This window comes from Chiloscyllium punctatum, chromosome 12 (assembly GCF_047496795.1).
Source record: "Chiloscyllium punctatum isolate Juve2018m chromosome 12, sChiPun1.3, whole genome shotgun sequence".
NCBI lineage: Eukaryota > Metazoa > Chordata > Chondrichthyes > Orectolobiformes > Hemiscylliidae > Chiloscyllium > Chiloscyllium punctatum.
In genome coordinates this window covers 37640659-37664432 of record NC_092750.1, presented here as the reverse complement: position 1 = coordinate 37664432, position 23774 = coordinate 37640659, and the positions used below count along the sequence as shown (strand labels likewise).

The 23774-nt window shown below is 38.3% G+C and overlaps 2 protein-coding genes across 5 annotated transcripts in view; one reads left to right on the top strand and one right to left on the bottom strand.

Annotated features, from left to right (window-relative positions):
* Window positions 1-1134: 1134 nt before the first annotated feature.
* Window positions 1135-19461, top strand: pdhb (pyruvate dehydrogenase E1 subunit beta). The gene is made up of 10 exons (XM_072582405.1): window positions 1135-1278; window positions 1375-1434; window positions 3786-3893; window positions 3977-4039; window positions 4121-4156; window positions 4492-4777; window positions 6697-6807; window positions 13808-13899; window positions 17515-17656; window positions 17826-19461. The coding sequence occupies exons 1-10, from the start codon at window positions 1243-1245 to the stop codon at window positions 17969-17971; spliced, it is 1080 nt and encodes a 359-aa protein (XP_072438506.1). The 5' UTR covers window positions 1135-1242; the 3' UTR covers window positions 17972-19461.
* Window positions 19462-19493: 32 nt separating this feature from the next.
* The window catches only part of pxk (PX domain containing serine/threonine kinase), a 65302-nt gene continuing 61021 nt past the window's right edge, over window positions 19494-23774 (bottom strand). For 2 of the 4 annotated variants that reach the window (XM_072582402.1, XM_072582401.1), the window contains one exon: window positions 19494-20141. In XM_072582402.1, the coding sequence (XP_072438503.1) occupies window positions 19957-20141 (185 nt within the window). In that variant the 3' untranslated portion in view covers window positions 19494-19956. Of the gene's footprint in view, window positions 20142-23395; window positions 23481-23774 lie in introns of all 4 variants that reach the window. The other 2 variants (XR_011962037.1, XM_072582404.1) reach the window with 2 other exon arrangements.

The window sequence follows — 23774 nt, the reverse complement described above, 5'->3', positions numbered from 1 at the left end:
TCTGGTTTCCATCTTTACCTATCAGTTCTGAGGAAGATTCTGGATTAGTGGTGCTAGAAGAGCACAGCAGTTCAGGCAGCATCCAAGTAGCTTCGAAATCGACGTTTCGGGCAAAAGCCCTTCATCAGGAATAAAGGCAGTGAGCCTGAAGCGTGGAGAGATAAGCTAGAGGAGGGTGGGGGTGGGGAGAAAGTAGCATAGAGTTGAAGAGCTTCAGGGCAGAGGAAATGACCTGGGAGTTGCAGTGGGAGAGGGACTCCCTGAGATTCTTGTAGAGAGAGGAGGAAAACTTCTTCAAGGCAGGCATCCTTGCAAGAGGATTCGCAGTAGGGTTAAAATCAATGAGGTAAAAACAATCCCTCTCCAAGAAGTTTTCCTCCTCTCTCTAGAAGAATCTCAGGGAGTCCCTCTCCCACTGCAACTCCCAGGTCATTTCCTCTGCCCTGAAGCTCTTCAACTCTATGCTACTTTCTCCCCACCCACACCCTCCTCTAGCTTATCTCTCCACGCTTCAGGCTCTCTGCCTTTATTCCTGATGAAGGGCTTTTGCCCGAAACGTCGATTTCGAAGCTACTTGGATGCTGCCTGAACTGCTGTGCTCTTCTAGCACCACTAATCCAGAATCTGGTTTCCAGCATCTGCAGTCATTGTTTTTACCCAGTTCTGAGGAAGAGTCATTTCTCTCCATAAATGCCTCCAGTTCTGCTGAAGTTTCGCAGCAACTTGTTATTTTGTTACTGACATCCAGCATCCGCAGTGCTTCGGTTTATTGAGGACAAGCCTTAACAGTAACGGAGCCTGGAGAGCAGACAAAACGAAGGGTGGAGAGGGCGTGGCTTGGGCGGGGGGCGGGCCGGGGGGGGTGGGGCTTGGCGGGGGGCGGAATTTGAGGAGGAGGTGGACCACGAGGGGAGGCGGAATGGGGCGGGGCCTGAATGGGAGGCGTTGCATGTTGGGGAGGCGGGGCCTGAAGGGCGGGTGTTTCCTGGAGAGGCGGGCCCTGGACGATGGACGGTTCATGTGGTGGAGGGCCTTGCGGTGACGGCTCACGCGGAAGGAGGCGGGGTCAGGCTTTTACCCCTACGGCGGCGGAACGTCACGCCCCCACAATACGCGATGACGTCAAACCGTCTCTATAATACGTATTACAAATGGCCAACGATCAGAGACAGTCTCAGTATCGTGTCTTTTGATTGGTTGATGCTTTTGGTTAGAAAGTCTCCTTGAAGGAGACAAGGAGAAATGGAGGCGTTGAGGAGTTTGTTTCGGGCCGGGAAGGTACGACGGTCCTTTGCAGAAATGCATCGATTAAGTTGCAGCAGTCTCTGGAACTTTTACCTGTGCAGTAACGATGACTTGTCTTTGTTTGTACAGAATGCCTTTGGCGTGTTGTCACGGAAGGAATTCCATCGGTCGGCGGTCGCCGCGGCTCAGGTAAAGCAGGTCACCTCCTGTCAGTGCCTGTGAATGAGAGGAGTTTGTTGTTTTGTCGAGGCTGTGGTGCTTGTTTAGTCAAGAGTAGATGGAATTTCAGCTTCACATTTGTATGAGTTCTGAAGAAGCATTACTGCACTCAAAATATTAGCTCTGTTTCTCTTCACAGATGCTGTCAGACCTGAGTTTTACAAGTTTTGTTTTTGTCTTTATTTTAATTTTCCTGTTTAATAATTTTATTCTTTTTAATATTGTGTCATTAAGTCCAACCTTTGGGAGTCTTCTATTGGACGTCACCACTGAAAAATAAGCCTAATTGATTGAATTCCATGGTTTATATGGACGGTGTACAGATGTTTTTCTATGTTGGACAGTCGAGAACAAAAGGTCATAGATTATAGAATGAGAGAAGGTACTTCTGTTAGAGGGTTGTGAATCTGTGGAACTCTGTCCCAGATTGCAGTCATGGCAGAATCTGTCACCAAGTTCAGGAAAGAAATAGATACTTTTCTAATGAAAAGTGGGATAAAGGGCTATGAGAAGTGTAGTAATTGCAACAACTTCAGCCAGGTAGACCTCATAGAAAATGATTTCCCTGATAGGAGCTGTTAATCTGGTCCAATCAGGGAGCCCTGGCTGAGAGATGTAAACAGGAGTATCACTGTTTCTGTTCAGTATAAGAGCTGGCACTGAGCAAGCCATACTTGTGTCAGGTATTATGTAGGTGTGAATAAAGGGTGACTTTGTGTTGGGATATCAGCATCTGGAGTTATTTCAGTGGTGATGAGAGTGGGATGCAGACCTAGCCATGTTGGTGGGACAGCACATAGAGTGCCATCAAGGACACTAGTTACTGACAGCAGCTCCCCTGTGTTCATGGGAATGGCTGGATAAACTCTGGACTGTTACAAGTCAACTATACAGGTACTTTCATTGGCTTAGTGCTCTTGATCATTGTGAATACTTAAAGTGAATGAAATTTCATAGGTCATTTGTCAAACATTGGGATGATTGAAAAGTTGCAAGCATCTTTTGCAATACATTGGCTCCTGGAAGTGTTGGTCACAGACAATGGGCCATCATGGAGAAAGGGAACGGGTGTTGAAGAGTGAAACTGCAACAGGAGTGCCAATGCCAGACACGAAGACTCTGAGAGACAATTTACTTCTGGGGATGAAGTTTAGTGCTGCTATCATGAAAGTGGCCCTGCATGGGTAAGAGGCATGGTTGATGTGAGTTGGGTCCATGACATACAAAGCTCAGGTATGTGGACTACATGAAATCGGCAATCTCTCAAGAGGCAGGAGCAAAACCTATCTGATTCCTTAGAACATCTGGAAAGGCTTTTAGAACCCATAGGTTCTTTCCCTCCATCTAGCCTTGAAGAAAGCTCAGGAGTCTGAAATCAACACAGCGGATGCCACAGTTTTGATACCTTCACTGTCTGACAAACAGCATGAATTTCTTCCAAGATTTCCAAGCACAAGAGGCACGCTTTGGTCTGGTACATACCGCTCATATCAGAGGTTGAGTTGGAGGAACCGGACCTGGTGTGTAAATGCCCCAGGAGAGGCTACAAGCAAAGGGCAGGCCTATACCACTGGAGGAAGTGGGTGAGGGGTGTAGTGACCACAATGAGGTCAGCTAAGTGGGCATCTTAGAACAGTCTCCTGTTTGGGGCTGTCATAAGTACTATTCATTCTGAAAGCTGGCTCTGAGGAATCTGGATCAATGTCTACTACTGTACATGTGCAAATAAAGGATGACTTGGTGACTGGATACTGGCCTCTCTGAAATTACTTCAGGGAGGAGGCAGGAAAGTGGAGTTAAGACCAGGATAAGATCAGCCATTATCATGTTAAATGGCCAAGCAGACTCAAAGGACTGAATTGTCTACTCCCTCTCCTAGTTGCTTTGTTCTGATGTTTAATGGTGGTTTAAAAAATGTCTGTCTTAATTGCAAAAAAAATTGAAATTTTTATTAAAATGGAATTTGTTAAATTTCATCATTGACCTATAAATACGCAAAAATGTTTGTCCTTTGCTCATTGTATAATTTAGAGAATGATTTTTTTTTAATCTGAGGTATCTGAGTGGAGGACTTGAAGCTGATTTTTTTTTTAAAAAAAAAAGTGACAACTAACTGAAAATCAAAATACCTGTAAAATTTTGAGAATGATCACTGACTAAAAATATTTCCTAATTTTCAAGTGAAAAGCAACCAGCAGAATTTCCAAAACTTGTATTTCTATTTTAATCATTTTTGACTATTCTGTTGATTTTTCATGATAAGTGAAGTAAAAATTCTAGCCTCTTTATTTATTAATCAGATTATTTTCATACTATTCTAGTTGACCTATCGAGATGCTCTTACCCAGGCCTTGGATGAGGAAATTGAGAGAGATGAAACTGTATTTCTACTTGGAGAAGAGGTAGCACAGTATGATGGTGCATACAAGGTAAGCTATTGCTGGTGATATGCCACTTTTCATACATTTAGCACTAAATATGGCTGTAAATATTCCTGGTTTTACTTCTGCAGGTGAGCCGTGGACTGTGGAAGAAGTGGGGAGATAAGCGAATCATAGACACTCCTATTTCAGAGGTATATGTTATTAAGCAACCATTTCATCTCTAATGTGCATTTATTAACTTCAAGTGTAAAATTGTTACACCTTTCTTTCAGATGGGTTTTGCAGGAATTGCAGTTGGTGCTGCCATGGTATGTACTTTCAATTCTTTTTTTAACTGTACCTTATTCAAGGGAATTAATTTTTGGAGCACTGAACTTTTTTTTTTGTTTTATCATCAAAGTTGAGACATTTAGTTTCATAACAGAAAAGAAGATTATATCAATTTTCCTTCGTCATAATGAAACTGTACTCAAAACTTATGTTGACTTAATGTAGAAAACTGTCAGGAATCTACCATGAAAATATTTAAAATTGAGTTACTATTTAAATGTTAAGGATAGTGCATATGAACGTGACTTGTTGTAATATGTTCTTGGAGCAATAAGGTCAGATTCTTAATATTAACTCTTCATTGACTTATTAGGCTGGCTTGAGGCCCATTTGTGAATTCATGACCTTCAATTTCTCACTGCAAGCCATCGACCAAGTTATAAATTCTGCTGCCAAAACATACTACATGTCAGCAGGTGCAGTGCCTGTTCCTGTAGTCTTTAGAGGTCCTAACGGTTCTTCAGCTGGAGTGGCAGCTCAGCATTCACAGTGCTTTGCGGCCTGGTATAGTCACTGCCCTGGCCTAAAAGTGATTAGTCCTTGGAGTGCTGAAGATGCCAAAGGCTTGCTAAAATCTGCTATTAGAGATGATAACCCTGGTAAGTTTTTTGAAAGATTTTATTTTAAGGTTATATTTCAGACGTATATTGTTAGAATGTATCAAAAGACCCACAACTGCCATTCTTGTCAATGAACAAAATATGCTTCAAATGTGGGTATCACTTTGTGATACTACGAAACAGGACTACTTGTATATCAAGCAGCAAGTGTTAGAGCCAAGTCATCCCACAACCAATAGTTTAGGTCTCCGCTTTGCAGTTCTGCCGCATCCAGTCATGACTGTGGTATCACAGCTTCAGGACAAATCTGCAGAAGTTCTTCAGAGTAATGTCTTGGGTTCAACCATTTTCAGCTGCTTCATCAGTGGTCTGGGTCCAGTTTAGAAGTGGGGATGTTCACCAATGATTGCAAATGCTGCTGAATGTTACGCAAAGTGTGACAGACACAGACCGTGTCCAGGCTTTGGTTGAAAAGTGGCAATACATATTTGTACCACACAAATGTCACGATTATCTCCAATAAGAGACAATCTAACCACCACTCCTTGCTATTCAATAGCATTACCAACAACATCCTGGGGGCTACCAACTGGGCTCACCATATAAACTGTGGCTACCAGAACCAGTCAGAAGCTAGGAATACTGCACCAAGCAACTTGCCTCCTGGCTCCCCAAAAGGCACAAGTTAAGAGTGTGATAGAATGCCCCCAGCCAATTTGCCTGGATGAGTGCAGGTACAATAACACTGAACGTTGACAATCCAGGACAAATTGATCTGGTGATTAGCATCGCATCCACAAATATACAATCCTTCCACTGCTGATACTCAGCAGTCAAAATTGCCAAATATCCTTAGATAGGACCTTCCACACCTACAACCACTACTTCCTGCATAGTTTGCACATTGACCAGTGTCGACTTTTGGTTTCCACCGCGTATTCCAGTTGCCCCCCCCCCCCCCCCAGTCCAAAAATGTGCAGGTTAGTTGGATTGGCCATGCTAAATTGCCCAGGGATGAGCAGGCTAGATGGGTTACAGGGATAAGATGGGAAGTGGATCTGGATGGGCTGCTGTTCAGGAGATCAGTGCAGACTTGACAGGCCAAATGGCCGCTCTCTGCATTTGTGGGGATTCTATGATCTCTTCTATGACCTAGAAAGACAAGGGCAGCGAATACATGGTAACCTGTAAAGTGGGCAGCATTGAGAAGTTGGGCCAAAGGGCTTGTTTCCATGCTGAAGAAAATGTTCCCCTCGAAGCCACTGTCAATACCTACTTAGAAATATATTGCCATTCTTTCATTGTTACTCGGTCAAAATCTTGGAATTCCATTCCTAAGGGCATTGTGTGTCTACCTACAGAATACGGGCTGCAGCAATTCAAGAAGAAAGCTCACCATTACCTTCTCGAGGGCAACTAGCGATGGGCAGTAGATGCTAGTACAACCAGTGACAGCTACATCCCACGAGTGAAATTTTCTTTTTTTAAGAAACTTGATTTTTATTGCTTTTCACAGGTTTTGTCCAAGGAAGTCTAGTTGCATATGTTTTTAATGTTGAGAAATAAAGTTTGGAGGCAGTGCTTTTTAAGTTTTTTTACAAAATCTTTAACTGATCTTCACTAACTGATTTGTCAGATATGCAGCTGCAAAGTGAACTGTGACTTGTCATTTATAGTCTTGAATGTTTATTTTAGGCTTGAACATGTTCTGATCCAGATTGAGTTGGTAAACACTAGTAATCACTAGAACTTTTTAGTTCCTTTTTCTCCATTGAACCCTGCAAATAGTTTTTTTTTGAAAGCTAATAGTTCATCACCTTTTAACATTGATCTTTTTTCAAACTTTTATTAAATTTCTCATCACTTGCCCACTTTCCTTTGGAATTTGATGAATATGGTTATTGTTGTAAATATGCAGCATATCTCACAGCATGCACTAACCACTCCTTATCTTGCAGTTGTTTTCTTGGAAAATGAACTGTTGTATGGAGTTCCTTTTGAAGTTTCTGAGGAATTCCAGTCAAAGGACTTTGTTATTCCAATAGGAAAAGCCAAAGTGGAAAAAGAAGGTAAGAATACATTAAAAAAAATACACTTTGAATTTTAACATAAATGTTAAACAAAAAATAATTAGTTCAATAACTTCGTATTCTAATAGTTAATGCTTCTCTTCTCATGTTGGTGTAATGTCCTTTCCTCAGCCATTACATCTGTACTCTTCCTATTCTGGCCCCATTAGTTTAAATGGTGCTGCTATTATGTGATTTTTTTTTTTAACACAGTTCTGTTCTTGTGCAATACAATCATGTTATAGCCGAACTGACTGCCTAAACCTTATCTTTCTTTAAAATAAAGAAAAGTTGTGAAGTGGGTGTTCCAGGTGTGATGCAACTAGTCAAACCACTTGGCCTTAAGCAAAACAGTTTTTTATTTAAAGACTATAGTTGAAACACTAACAGAAGAAAGCGGAATTTAGAATAACTTAACTATTGGAAAACTTAACTGACCCAATACAGCAACTTCACTAAGTAACTGTTCCAATTCAGTAATATCCCGTAAACACACCCCTTGGCAAAAAGTTAAGTTCAAACACCGATTCTTGTAGGCAGGAGAGAACAACATCTAGAGAAATTTCAGAGGAAGTCAGTAAGGAATCATTTCCTGAAGTTTGTAACCCTTCTGGGCTCCAACATCTTGTAATTGCTACAGCTTTTAAAAAAAACTAGGAGAACTGCCACTCCCCTTCCATTGTACAACTTTTTTCTTTCAAAACAAAACACAGGATCCCTAGATTCTTTGGCACCTTTTCAGCCTTTACAACCTCTTTACAAAAACACACAAGAGAAAGTAATTTTTTTTAAATGATAGCATTGTCACATGTGGCTTCATTTTGAAACCCTTAGTCTTACTGTCTTATTACACTGTACTGCGCTGTAATGTTTTCTGTTCTATATACATCGCCTCTAACCCTGTAAGCATTCACTAATGTGTTCTATTTTTTAGGCTATTTACTTCTGCCACTAAATACCTCCGTCTGTCTTCATCTTTAAATTTCTCCAAAAATTTAAATGGGTTATGATCCGTATATACAATTATCTCAAACATTACTGGCAGTATAAAAGTTGGAAATGTTATAACACAACACAATACCAAGCTCAAGTCGTCGTCTCAGTTTTGGAATATTTCCGTTGATGAATGTTCAATTTCCTGGATAAATACCCAATAAGTTTTTCTGTTTTCTCGTCGTTGTCTTGTAAGAATACAGCACTGACACCCATATCACTCTCATTGATAGCCACCTTGAATGGCTTTGTGTAATTAGTTGTGGCTAACACCAGGGCAGTGGTTAACGCCGCTTTCAGACTGTTAAATGCCTTCTGACTATCTGCCATCCACTGAAATTTCTTGCACTACTTCACTTAAGTCAGTGGGTCAGCCACACCACTAAAATTCAATAGCTTTTTTTTCTGATAAAACCCACTAAATCTCAGGAATCATAGTACTGCTGACTTTGTCAGTATGGGAAACTCCCCAATAGCTTGCCTTTTCACATTCCATAGGGCCAATAACATGGCCCAGGAACATGACTTGGGCTTTGGCGAATTCGCTCTTAGCCAGGTTTATCCCCAAATCTGCCTCTTGAAGTTGACCGAATAATTTTGATAAATGCTGCAAACATTCCTTCCATATGTGACTAAAACATTCAGGTCGTCGATGTATACACCACAATTGGGTAATCTAGGAATGACTTTATTGGTTAGTCTTTGAAATGTGGCTGGTGCATTTTTTCATACCAGTGGCATAACTTTAAATTGGTGCGGTCCGTTCGGTGTTGTGGAAGCTAAAATTGTCTTCTGATTCAGATAAGTGTGTGACAGTATCTTCTGAGTAAGTCCAACTTGGAAATATAAGTTGTTTGTCCCACCTTCTCAATAGTCTTCCAAACATGAAATTGAATATAAATCCAACTTTGAAACTGGTTTGACTTTGTGATAGTCTACGCACATTTATCAGGTATCATCTGGTTTTGGCACCATTATTACAGTTTTGCTCCATTCACTGCAACTCACTTCGATTTATGCTGTCTTGGAGTATGCATTCAATCTCTCTTTGAACCTGTACCACTTAGAGGGTTAAATCTGTAAGGATGTTGCTTAATTGGAATAGCATTTCCTATATTTACCTCGTGCACAATTAAATTAATACTTCCCTGCTTATTCCCACATATCTCCCCATGTGATAGTAATAACTCATTCCAGTCATTTTGATTTTCTCTGGAAAGTAATTCAATTTATCCTAATTTTTGAGAACTTCCTCATTGTCCAATCTAATTTTGAGGCATGTCCAGTTCAGAATCCATTGAACTTGGTTCTTCACTCTGTAACCAATAACACATTCTCCTTTTTGTTTTCCTTCCCTATCAAAATACTTTTTTTGAGCCTTTCACATAACAGATTTTTTTTCAATCTGGAGTCCTTATCAAATAATTTATCTCCTTCTCTTCAATCTCTTTGGTTTGATAAGGTACACTAAGCCTTTCCTTTAGAGAATCACCTACCACTGGAAGTAACACAAACACTTTATCTCGGTTAGTAAAATTGTGAATTTTTGATTTCTTGTCTGCTTCTGTCTCATTATGTGCTTTGGTACTTTTTAAATGCACTCTAACCAATTCTCTCACTCCGTTAAATTTTAGGGAATGATTAAACATGGTCGAAATATGTGCTGTCTGAATTCTGACTGACAAACTTCTTTTTAATTAATTTTAATGATCCTCTCACCTCAAGCTGAAAAACTAAATCAAATGGACTGAATTTTGTCAATTCATTTAGTGCATCCCTAATGGCAAAAAGTACAAATAATTCCTTTAGCCCAGTCATCTGGATAGTCTTGACAATAAGCCCTTAACGTGGTCTTTAAAGTTTGATGCCACCGTTCTAATGCTCCCTTGATTCTGGTTGGTTTGCAGTGGATTTGAATTGTTTTATTCATAAACTATCCACAACTTCTCTGAATAATTCTGAAGTAAAATTTGCCCCTTCATCTGATTTTGTATCTGTCTGTATCTAGTGAAAAATTTTAGTAACTTCTCTGTAATTTTTTTTATCTGTGTTGCATAATGGAATGACCTCTGGAAATCCAGTGGACACATCCATTTTTGCTAATCAATACTATTTCTACGTTTTATTTTAGATAGGAGTCTTAGAGATGTACAGCGTGGAAACAGATACTTTGGTTCGACTCATCCATACTGACCAGATATCCTAAATTAATCTAATCTAGTCCCATTTGCCAGTACTTGGCCCACATCCCTCTAAACCTTTCCTACACCCATCCAGATGCCTTCTAAATAATGCAATTGTACCAGCCTCCTCCACTTCCTCTAGCAGCTCATTCCATACATGCAACACCTTTTATATCTTTCCCCTCTCACCCTAAACCTATGCCCTCTAGTTCTGGACGACTCCACCCCAGGTCTGTTTATCCTATCCATTCTTGCTCATGATTTTATAAACCTCTATACAGTCACCCCTCAGCCTCTGATGTTACAGGGAAAACAGCCCCAGCCTGTTCAGCCTCTCCCTATAGCTCCAAATCCTCCAACCCTGACAACATCCTTGTAAATCTTTTCTGAACCCTTTCAAGTTTGATCCAAGGTGGAGGAGACGGAAAGAAAAAGGTCCTACGTGATCAATTAAAACCTATTGTTTTAAAAAAAGTTAATTTCTCTGAACTAAAAACATTCACTTTGTCCTTCACTTATTCTTGTTTTTCTCAACCATCTGATCAAACGTGGTCTCTGTTACAACTGGTGGTTTTGTGACTTTGTTATCCTACAATTGCTGTAATTATCTCCTTTTCTCACCACACAAAGCCAACAGCTTTGCCTTGCCCGTTTCTTGTAAAGCTCCTGAAGTCACTTCTTCCACTCTCCAAACCTTTAGTGACTGCAACAGCCATTGCTACTTTAAAGTACAGTTCAAACCAACCAAATTCAAGCCCTGAAACAAAGACACTAACACTTAGCACTCGCCACCTTTTTGAGTCCAACAACCAAGTTAAATTCAAGTTAGAATTATAGAATTGTCCCAGGTGAGCCCCCAGCCTATTATTATGGGCCAGGTCAGACCCCTGAAAGTATTTTAAGGTGGAAGCCTGGACCTTAGCCTATTTTTTTTTTAAAAAGGTGGATGTGATTTGGGTGTTCCAGATGTGATGCAACTGGTCAAGCCATTGGCTTTAAGCAAAACAGAATGTATTTCAACATCCCAGTTGAAACACAAACAAAAAAAAAATTGAATTTAGAACAACTTAACTATTGGAAAACGTAACCAACCTGATATAGCAATTCAACTAAGTAACTGTTCCAATTCAGTAACATCCCATAAACACACCTTGGCAAAAAAATAAATTCAAACACTGATTCTTGCAGGCAAGAGAAAACAACGTCGAAAGAGATTTCAGAGGAAGTAGGTTAGGAATCCTTTCCTGGAAGCTTGCAACCCTTCTGAGCTCCAACATTTTGTGACTGCTACAACTTTTTTTAAAAACTAGAAAAACCTGATATGGGGAACTGGCCACCCCCCCCTTTCCTTTTTTTTTTAAAAGGAAACCCAAAGTCTCCCTTGACTCTTTGGATCTTTGCAATCTCTGCTCAAAATATCCAGGACAAAATGACCTTTTTAAAGTGACAGCATCATCACAACATCAAGTCAGGGAAAGGAAGAATTGTCAGAGGATGAGGAGATTTCTGTAAGCCACAACTGGGCTTTGATGGGTAATCAAACATCACTCCTAGCAGGGGAATAAGAAGTCTGGTCCAGAGTGGAAAGTCCATATAGGAATGGAAGAAAGGGAAAGATAATTAGGAAAGAGATGGGTAGTTTTGGTAAAATAAAGAAGATAATTTTATAACCAGCACATCTCACTGAAATACTTCCAGTACAATGAGACACCATATACAGTAGCAGAATGTGCTGTGAAGAGTCTGTGCATGCAGAATAATCCTTCATTGTGAGTAACTGGTTCTTGCTTCCAGTGCCAAAGGGACTATCCTATATGGAACATGTGGGCATTCTTGCCTTTTTATGAACTGAGCCTTTTCCAGACAACCTAATCTTTTAAATGATGGCCCCATTAAGTAAATAGGTGTAAAGTGTACGATTGCAGGTACTCTGTATTTTATTATTTGCTTAAGAGAATGTGTCAGCTCGAATACAACTTAGAATTACTTTGAGTGTAAGGTAGCCCAGTCTAAGTATTAAAAAAAAATTAATAAAATTTAAACTTTGGGATTTTACCTATGTTGATTAGTATTGGTTTCTGTTTTTAAAAATGAGAACAAGGATAGATCACTAAGTTGTCAGATCAGTCAGATGAGCAAGTCTTTCTCAACGTTGCACTCGTTGAGAAATAATGACTGAGTTAAAGCAATTTAATTATGTAAAAACACATCATGCAGAAGGAATAATTTGGACTTGGCAATATTAAAAATTGTGGATATTAAATTTGATAGTAAAACTAACACTAATCAAGCATGCAAGGGGATACAAAAATACATGAGCAATCTTTTTTATACTAGGTAGTTAGGAGGCAAATTTTAATGTGAATCGGGGTGAAAGTATGCTAATAAGAAAAATGTAGTTATCACTTGCAATTTAGAAAATAAAAAACTGATCAGGGTAGAAGAATATTGGAATCTAGGGATATAGATCAGAAAATCATTACAAGTTGAACTTCAAGCCAGCAAAGTATTTAGTGACAACAAAGTACTTAGATTTATTTCTAACGGCATAACTTCATTACTATCGAAGGCAATGTTGAACTTGTATAGGACCCGGTTGAGTGCATAATTCCAATTCCAAAACTATACTAGAACTAGGAGAGAACAGCAATCGGGTAAGATCAAACAGTTAGGGTCTTTTTCCTTAGAAAACAGAAGCCTTCAAGACCTGATCGGGATGGTTAAAGGAATGAATGGATTACATAGGGTGAGTGGATTGTTTCTACTTATGGGGAAGTCTAAAACTACAGACCATCTTTTTTTAAAAAGGTAACTGATAAATTAGTAGAGAAATGAGAAATTACTTGGAGCTACAGAAAGTGATTGGAGGCAAATAGATTAATTTTTAAAAATGAAACTAGATGAGTATGTGCAAGAGCAGGGGTTCAAAATATATGAAGAAAGGCTGGGATTAATTAGATGGAATGGGAGGAGATTGTATAAGCACTGGCATAGGCTGGTTGGGCTGAATGGCCTGTGTATGAAGGAAAGACTCGGCAAACAGTTCCAGTATTTTCTTGGTTCATTTGTACTATGGATGTTTGAAGACTGAGCATTTGTTGTCTTCTGGTACCTAGCTGCCAAGTGGCCATTCTTAATGTATGAGCGTAGCTTTTTAACTAGGTATCACAAATATGACTGATCTTGTACTTGAATCTGCACATTTTGCTTTCTAGCATTGTATCTCCCCTTGTGCAGACCTGTTATGATGCTTCTCTACTGCCATCCATATTGAGATTTATTTTATTATCTTTAGTGGTTTCCTCCTATGCAACAAAAATTATTGATGTGCACATTAAACACTATTGCATATCTTGGTTTGAGTAATGATGAAAGTTGACTTAATCTATATTTTAAAAGGTACATTATTTGAGTACTGTTTCAGGGCAGTAACTATAAACAGATGATCAAGCAGATCATCTACACTATTCCCATTGGGAAAATGATCTGTGGACTTGATTGGTAAAGAAGTCTTTGCACTTTTTTCCTTATTGTTTACTCTTCTCCTCCTTCCCCACCTATGGCACTGCTGAGATTAATTCCAACGTGCTTCAGTGAATGCAGCTTAATTCTCATGCAAACAATCTGAGTGTTATCATCCTTGTACTTCCCACTTTTGTGATTAAAGTGACTGGCTGACTACAGTATCCAATACCTCCATGTGTGTATCCATTTGCTAACTTAATGGCTTTATAATTTGTTTCTCTCCTATATGTTGTGCCTGAATTTGAAACTAACTTAATATGTAGTGTTCTTAAATAATAATCATAGTTTTTATTTTGTAGGAACTAATGTCACTTTAGTTGCACACTCCAGAAGTGTGGGGCATTGTCTGGATGCAGCTGTTGCTCTTGCAAAGGAAGGCATTGATTGTGAGGTGGGTGACTGAGAAAGAATAAGACTGGTATGTATAAAGCTGAAATGTAGCAAGTAGAGAAGATGAATGTGAATTATTAAAACTTTTTAAAGTAAATGTTCAAATGTTAACTGATATGCTTCCTCCTCATTTCTTCAATAGCTAATGTCATTTAAGTTGCTCTGTCCAACCAATTGTTCAGGGTGGAATGGTGGCTCATCAGTTCGCACTGCTGCCTCAGTGCCAGGGACCCTCAGGCGAACCGTGTGGAGTTTGCATATTCTCCCATCTGCGTGGGTTTTCTCTAGTGCTTTGGTTTCCTCCCACGATACAAAGATGTGCAGGTTAGATGGATTGGCCATGCTAAATTTCCTATAGTGTCCAAGGATGTGAAGGCTAGTTGGGTTAGCCATGGGAAATGCAGGGTCTCCAGGACAGGGCAGGGGTGTGAGTTTGGGTGGGATGCTCTTCTGATTTTGGTGTGGACTGAATGGGCTAAATAGCTTGCTTCAACACTGTAGGGATTCTATATAAATTCATAACATGTCAAAACTTGATCATTTTGCCTACTTATTCTTGTAATTGTAATTAATAAGATCAGATAGGGAAAAACCTTCAGATTCTTAAAGAATTAACCAAATAAGTGTTGGTCCTGTAGAACATTTGAGTCTGGTGTATTCGTACTGGAGGATAAAGAGGAGGCAGACAAGTTGAACATGTATTTTGTGTCAGTCCTCACTTTTGTGAGGATATAAGTAACATCTCCAATAACTAAATCAGGAATTGGAAGAGTAGTAACTCAAGGTTATAATTATTAGGGAAGTAGTACTGAATAAATTGTTGAAACTGAGAGTTGACAAGTCCCTGGGACCTAGTGTCTTAAAAGTAGATCATGAGAGTTGATGCATTGACTTTTTTTTTAGTCCATTATATTCTGGGATGGTTCCTTTTAAAATGGAAAACCGCTAATGTAACTACTTTATTTAGAAACTATAGCTTAGTTAACATCTGTCATGGGATTAAAGATGTTATAACAAGGCACTTGGATAAGTTTTGAGGTAATCAGCAAAGCTAACATAGTCTTGTCAAAAAGAAATTGTTTAATTTATCAGAGTTCTTCAAAAGAAGTAACTTGTGTTGTAGATTAGAGGGGAACCAATGGATGTATTATACTTGGATATCCAGAACGCATTTGATAATATGCCACATCAAAAGTTGTTGTGGAAAATTCAAGCTCATGGTATAGGTGGTAACACATTGGCACTGATGATTGGTGTGTTAACAGGAAGCAGAGAAAAGGAATAAATGGATCTTTTTCAGGCTGGCAGAGCATTACGAGTGTGCCACAAGGTCAGTGCTGAGGCCCCAACTCTTTGCTTTTAAATGAATAATTTTGAAGGGATTGAAGGCGTCATGTCTAAATTTGTTACATAGGAAAGTGAGTTGTGAAATAGACTTGAGGACCCTTAAGTGCTATGGATAGGTTAAGTGAGTGGGAAAAGATTTGGAAAATGGAGTACTGTGTGGGAAAATGTGAAGCTCTACTTTGAAAGAAAATTAAAAATAAGCATTATTTAAATGGTGAGAGGTCACAGAGCTCTGAAATGCAGAGAGATCTAGGTGTTGTTGTAGTGCACAAATTGTAGAAGGTTAGTATACAGGCACAGCAAAAAATCAAGAAAACTAATTGAATGTTATTTCATTGCAAGGCAAATTGAATGTAAGAGTAAGGAGGTTATGTTTCAATTTATACTGGGCATTAGGGAAACCACATCTGAAGTATTGTATACAGACTGGTCACCAAGCTTGCAGAAGGATGTTAATGCATTGGAAGTAGTTCAGGGAGCTTACTAGAGTCATACCTCGAAAGAGCAAGATGGGTGGACATCAAAAGAATGTCTCAAGAAGAAACAATCTAACATTAAGGGTCAAGGTTAAAAATAAACGGTTGCCCATTTGAAACAAATGAGGAAAGCATTTATCTGAGGGCTTAGTCTTTGGAATTCCCTGCCTCAAAAGGCAGAGCCTTTAAATATTTTAAAGCAGCGGTAGATTCTTGATTACTGAGAATATACAGGAAGATAAGGTTGAGTTTAAAATCAGATCAGCCAGTATCTTATTGAATGATGGAGCAGGCTTGAAGAACTCAATGGCCTACTCTTCCACGTTCATACATGCCAGCCCCTGGTTGTGTCACTGGAAGAACAACAGATTTTGAAAGGAAATTTTAATTTTCTTTTTAAAATGTCAGAACGTTTAACACAAGTACCTGAATACCTCTAGCCACCTCTAGCTTTTGTACAGGATGATTAAACTTGAAAGGTAGCATGTGAGAATTTTGAGTTGAGAGCGCACATCTGAAACAATCTAACGTATTGTGTATTATTGATCAGCTCCCTCCAACTGACCACCTGGTGTCACTAGTATTTATCACCTAAGTTTGGTTTGTTGAATATCTGTAAATCTCAGTTTTTAAAGGGCAGAAACATTTGTTCAGAAGAGTTTTCATGAATATAATGAAAGTAGCTATCATAGAATCATAAAATCCTGACAGTGCGGAAAGCGGCCTAACAAGTCTACATTGATCCTCCAAGGGTATCCTCCCAACCCTATCCCCGTAACCCTGTATTTATCATTATGCAGGTTAGGTGGGTTAACATTTTTTTTGAGGAAACCCATGCAGCTGTGGGGAGAACATTCAAATTCCACCCAGTCACCAAACACTGAAATCTAACCTGGGTCCCTGAGTCACTGTGCTGCCCAAGTCTTATTAAAAGTAAACCCAAAGCTGTTGGCTAAGAAAGTTCGCAGGATCTGGAATTTGTTTTGAAACTGTTTGACAAATATTGTCTTTTAAAAATACAGAAAAATTCTAGCATTTTTGTTTGAAACCTCTTGTGGATGTTGTCCCTGCCTTTTTTTTTCAAAAAGGCCAAAAAAGACAGTCTGAAAAATCTATGGTTGAAGGTTTTAGGACTAATTAGATTACAGGTAACAGGTACTGCCTCAGGCAAATGGCTTTTAAGTTTTAAAGGAAACACTTATACAATGAAAGGCGAGTGGCCAGTTCTCCCAGCTCGCTTTTCTCTGGTTTAGTTTGGTTTTTGCACAGTAGAGTTGAAAAAGTTGCTGGACTGCAAAGAAGCAGGTCCTTCCTTCTCTCCTGTAAGATCCTGTGTTTTGGTTTTTTTAAAACTTTTTTTTTTGTGCCTGGGGGTGTTTTTATGGGGATTGTTACAAGTATTTGAATAGCATCATTTAAGTTGGGATGATCAGATGGGTTTATTCTGTTCTCTTCTTTTTGTTTCCTTGGGTAACTTTGTAAATTGTTTTTAAAACAAAGTGGTTTGACCTCCTGCATCCCTCCTGGAATATGTTACACCTGCTTAATACAACTAGCCACTTTAGGGTCTGGGCTCCTTTCTTGAAATGTTTTGAGAAGCTCTGGCCTGGTCTATAACAGATTGAACACTGGTGGAAATATCAGCCAAACTATATGGCTGGCAATAGTTTCAGTAGATAGGATTCAGTCAAAAGGGCTATCTTGTTAAACCTTTACCAAGGAGGAAATGGAATTTATGATATGTTGCATTAAATGCAAAATTAGAGTACTTATCAACTCTTGTATTATTCCAGGTCATTAATATGCGTACAATTAGACCTCTGGATATTGAAACAATTGAAGCTAGTGTGATGAAGACCAATCACCTGGTGACAGTTGAGGGCGGTTGGCCACAGTTTGGAGTGGGTGCTGAAATTTGTGCCAGAATAATGGAAGGTAAAGTGGTGCAGATTAAATAATATCAATTTGTAAGACATTGGTTTTCCAAATTTATTTGCTTATTTCACTAACAATGTAGACATCTGAAAAAGTGTATGTAATTCTGAAATTTACAATAGTTGTTTGCAATCTTATTGAATCTTAACTTTTTTTTTAATAAAATTAGGACCAGCATTTAACTACCTGGATGCCCCAGCTGTACGTGTCACTGGTGCAGATATTCCTATGCCTTATGCAAAGATCTTGGAAGATAACTCCATACCTCAGATTAAAGATATAATTTTTTCAGTGAAGAAAGTACTCCATGTGTAATTGTACTTACTGTTTTCCCCTGCCACTCCATTTTAAATCCTTTCATTAATGGTGTATAATAGTTGTTGGAAGATCCAAAATATTATGTGCCATGCGCTATTAGAAAAGTATTACTTTAAAAAGGATGTCAACTTTTAACTTGAACTGTGGTAATACTCATTGAATAGTAAGATTTTTGCCTCTTCCCTAATTATATATTGGAGGTAGTGTACAGAACTCCAAAATAATTACCATGGTACCAGTTAGATGTTTAAAGTGTGAAAATAACTTTGGATGTTCAATATGCTGAAAGACTTGGAGAATCTGAATGATAGCATAATCGATCTAGAAAACAAGATTTCTGGACCTAGCAGTTTTGAAAAGGGAGGTTATGACCATTTAATGAAAGGATTGATGATCATCTTTGGGAAACTTAGTACTTAATAATTAATGCAAACATATCCAACTGGCTTTATTTAAATGTTGCCTTGTATCTTTGTTCAGTTGAGTCTTTAATATTCACATTTGTGTCACTTGGGAATTTTGTGAAAAAGTAGCAGCATTAATACACAACTATTTATGATTTTTAAAAAATGCACATTTGATTAGTTTAAAAGTCAACCTCCTTGCTGTATTTTGAGTTGTATGTCAATGTCAATTGTATTTACAAGTTTAATTTTTTTTGAGGGGATTTGGTTGTATTACACCAGTGCAAATTTAAAATCAATTATTTAAAAAACAAGGTTTTTTGAGTGATTTGTCCTCCCAAAAGCCTTTTGGCAACTACATATAGCAGGGTCAAATCTCAAACATTAAGCAGTTTTAATTGCATTTTTGGAAATTCATGATTTTTAAAATTACAGCCAACCAATTGGATTGTGATTTACTTTGTTACTTATTCATTAATGAATAAGGGAGAGTCACTTTAGTTTTGAAATTAGGAATCTACCCAGGCTTGATATCACTAATTCAGTAACACTGTCAGTCAATAAGTATGGGTTCCAAACTGCATTAAGTACCAGTCATAAGGTTGAAACCACAAATGAATTGAATAAAGTCCAAGCTTTGACCACTTAATAAATGAGTTTTAATGACTTTAACTGTTTGCATCTTTTGAAACATGCAAGAGAGGATTGATTGTTGTGATGGTTCAATACCATAAGGAGAGCCAAATCTTGGGAAAAGGCTGGAGACTGACTTACAACTGAAAATTCCCATGTGTTTTACTGATAGTGTGAAATGGAGACAATTGTCAACCTCCAGAAAAAATAATTACTTTTTTCAGCATTTTAAATGAGCTTGTGCAACAGTAAGAATATAGTAATGATCAAGAAAATTGTATTCTTAAAGTTAGTGAAAACAAAATTTTGAATGGCAAAGTGGCTGCAGAGTGTAATTACATGGGAGTATCCCTTCTATTGCTCTGTTAGAAACATATAAAGCTGTTCATTATTGAATTTTCAAAGCAAACAAAATGGTGAACAATTATTAATAAAAATATTAAAACAATATTTTAATTGTTTACAAGAAAATTTGTACAGATAATATACCACCAATCTTTCTGCATAGAAACAGCTGTTTCTTGAAGGTAAAACACAATTGTATCATTAAAGTGCACTTTCTTCAGAATTTCAAGAGTATTAGGTGATTATGGTCAAACTGTAGCTAGTATTTTTAAGATACATCATTACTATGAAACAATCGTTGCTATTTTTGCACTGCTTCAAATAAAATCATTGCAGAACATTTTGGTTCCACAAGCTAAACTTACTGACAACTGCTAAGAGAGAGAGAATCTACTTCAGAAATAGCCATGTCCAGAAGAGGGCACAGCAAGCCCATAAGTAAATCTTTACACGTTTGGCAGCAACACATCTTTAAAAAGCATATGCTTTGAAAAGGAATGATTGTCCTGGACCGAACTCCACTTCACATGCCCATTTTCTTCACTCATCAGGATTTCAAGTTTGGTATTCAAAGCAATCCAGTAACAAAGCCATTTTGTATTATTTGATTGTAGGGACACTGCGGTCATTTGTATCTGTAGGTTTCAAGTGCCCCTTTTTAAAGCTTTGAATTGAACTAAGTAAGGCTGCTCTACCTGCACCATTAGCAGTAGAAATTGATTGTGATGGAAGATCAGTCTCAGACTTTGGAGGTGCAACTGGTGGTGGAGGAACTAGTGAAACTCCTGCAGATTAAGGAGAAAAGAAAAAGTAGTAAGTGTATACATTAGGCAAAAAAAATGTTAATACCTTGGCTATCCCTCTAGAGTAGTGTATAGCCAAAATGTCATGTTTTTGTTGATACTGACAGGTGGTTTATCATTGTGATTTTATTTTTGACAATATTTACAAGCGTCAAAAATGACCTGTATTTTTCTTTAGACATTAGTAATTACACTCCAGTCTAATTTATTCACTGAAAGCATTTTAACTAGAAGTACTCAGTTGGAAAAATTAAAAAAGATGCAAACCAAAACATTTAAACCCACAGCTGGTAGAAAGAGGTTCAACATTAAAGTTTTAAGTTCACGCAGAACAAAAGCAGCAAATTTCAATTGGGTTACTGCAGGGTGCACCATCAAATTCCTGATTGGGATCAGAGGAGAGGCACTCTATTCTTTCTCTGGCAGGGGGGATGGGGAAGAAAAAATGGAATGCTAATACAAACCCTAATAATTAGTTACATTACCAATGATCTGGAAATTGTATGAGATTATTATATCTATTAAGTAATATGACTGGTGCAGGAGATCCAAACATTGTAATGCTACAATCTATGCAACAAACAACATAATAGAATAGCAGCTGTGCAGAACAATAGGAGGTAACACCACTGAGTTGGATGATGGTGATGGAAGCAGTCCCTTTTCCAAATGGAGTACTACTGTAATTTATTATAGACTAGAAGGTAAACAATTTGTATGTAATATTCAGTTAATGTCACACATTTGAAGTAGAGACTGTGTGTGGTGTTGTAATATTACCTGAACGCATCTGATTAGAGCCAAGCAGAAATGGACATAGTTTACTATTCAGTCACTATTGCTGGAAACAGAATCTATATCGCCAATTTGCAATGGACCTAACTTTTTTGTCTCCCTTCCCCCATATCATCCAAAAAAAAGGTTTTTTTTCTTCAAAGTACTTTACCTATTCCATTCCTTATCATCCCTCAGTCCTCTGCATTCCTATTCTCCTGCAAATGTAGCATGGTTGACTAACTCTGTACAAGATTTCTTGCCACTCTCCAACAAACCTACTGTGACACTTTTCACGTTCTCTCCTTTTTGCTGTCTCAAGGAGAATGTGAAAGATGGTAATTCTTTAACAATATCTGGTCACTTTATGTACTTTGCTAATAACGTGATTTAGTTGGTCACAACTGGGCCCTTATTGAAGCCTCTACACTTAAATGCTGCTACCACAGCCCTTGCCAATCTGTCACCTTCCTTTGGACATTCACACAAATCCAACCTCATTTTGTTTCTAGAATCCTTTTCATCTACTGCTCCATTCCAAGTTTCCTTAAGATATTCCTCCCTCCAACAATAGACTCATTGCCTTTGACAGTTTTCATTTCCCCTCTTGCTTTCAAATCAGCAATGCCCTCTTCTTCCACAAATACCTTCCCATCCATATTAACAGCCAACATCCTGAAGCTCTCATTAGTAATCCCCTTTCAAATGCCAAAATCATGATTAACAAAATCAAATTACATCCTTGAATCACTCATTACTGACAACATTTCCCCTATTTAAAAACTACTTCAGATCTGCCCTTTAAGAAAGCATTTCCTCCAAATCACAAACTGTCAGCAGCTTTTGGCTTTCTACTTAATGTGATTATAACTGCAGATCAGAGTTTCACCAAAATCTGAGCAAAACCACAATTGCCTAAGGGCAAAAAACCTATCCATTCCTAAATTGGTTGGCCACATTAGTCTCCCTACCAAGTTACATTATCATCTGCCAAAATCTCTCAGCAGTCCAGCATCATGCTAGATTACAGTTAACCAAGGGCTCCTTTTCTTGCCATGAATGATAATTCTTGGAGGTTGAACCCAAGCTGACTTTCTAACCATATCCCCTCCATTAGCTATTTCTAGTTCTTCAGTATGATCAAACTCTGGTCATCCCTCCACTCACATCGCTGAAACCCTCATTCATGTCTTTGACACCTTCATATTTAATGAATCTAATATTCTTCAGGCTGCATTTTAATCCTCCAGTCTCTAAACTAAAGCTCACCCAAACTTTAGCAACATGCAACTTTCTCTGACATTTTTAACCAAACAGGACTTGATGTAATGTAGGAAATCACTTTGGGGAGCACTGTATTTAAATCAAATTACATCCTTGAATCACTCATTACTGACATTTCCCCTATTTAAAAACTACTTCAGATCTGCCCATATAGAAAGCATTTCCTCCAAATGTTATAAATGAAATAGCTAATGGAGGGGATAGGGTTAGAAAGTCAGCTTGGGTTCAACCTCCAAGAATTATCATTCATGGTTTTGGTTAGGGCTGGTTTGGTGCTGTGACAAGAGATGGTAAGCTGTTTTCAGGTCTTCACATAGAAGCTTCAGCACAGTCATGACAGTGGTTTCCTTGAGAGAAAAGGAAAGCTGGCAATTCTTATTTACAAGATGGAGGGTTTGTGTTTTAAGGGGATGAGTGATGATATTAGTTTAAAAAGTATCAATTACTACTAACAGTAAGACTGCGAGAATGATGCCTAGCCTAGAACACTTGGGACCACTGTATTTTAATCTTTCATTAATGTCATAATTACCTCCAGCCTACAAAACCTTTAAAACACACTTTGATTCTTGCATCTTGTGCATATTGTGGTTTGGGGTTCAGATACTAAGGCATCACACTAGGAAATTCCCTCCATAAACACAATCCCTTTCTCCTCAAATAAACCCTCAAATAAAGCATTTTGGGCAAGGAATCCATTTTGTCGTTGCACTCTGAGACAGATTTGTGTTAAAGGCACCTACTGCAAGATTGTTGAACAATGGCAAAATGCTTATCAATGTTGAAAATAATGAACGGAAACATTGGAGAAGCTCAGGTCTAGCAGTATCTGTGAGAGAAACAGAGTTAAATGGTTCAAGTCTGGTATGACTTCTTGAGAACAGAAGACTCCTACCAGACTTGAAACATTTACTCTTTCTCTCTCCACAGATGCTGACAGACCTCCTGGGCTTATTGGAAGTTACTGTTGTTTGCATAGTATGCACTGTACCAGCTCAAACAAAGAATTGGTACTTGAGATAAAGGGGGGAAAATAACAAAAGGTAAAATAGAACAGACATACAAAGAAGTTTGGAGCCAGGAGTTCAATTATATAAGTTATCTGGTCCAAATAAAATCCACCTCCGCTGTTCTCCCAACCAAGAATGATTGCAATTGTTAAGAGCAAACTGATTCACCTTGATGACTGTGACCTCTTTCTGTAGCCTTAAGTTTTAGGGTGGTCTACATTACCCCAAAGTCAGGCTCAAAATGGTGTGTGCTCTACAGCAAAGACAGCATAGAAAGAGAGAAGCAATAAGTCATTACCAAGAACAAGGCATTCTGGACAATATACAAAATACAACAATGACTTTCAGACAGATGAATTACCATAGAAAACAATAAAGATAAAAGATTCCTTATTACACCAAGTGTCATACAGGTTTGAATGTTTTTGGATGTCTTTATATCACACTTTACAAATGTATCAAGTTCTCACAAGGCAGAATTAAAAACATAAAAACAAAATATGATGGATGCTGGAAATCTGAAATGAAAACTGAAAATACTGGATAT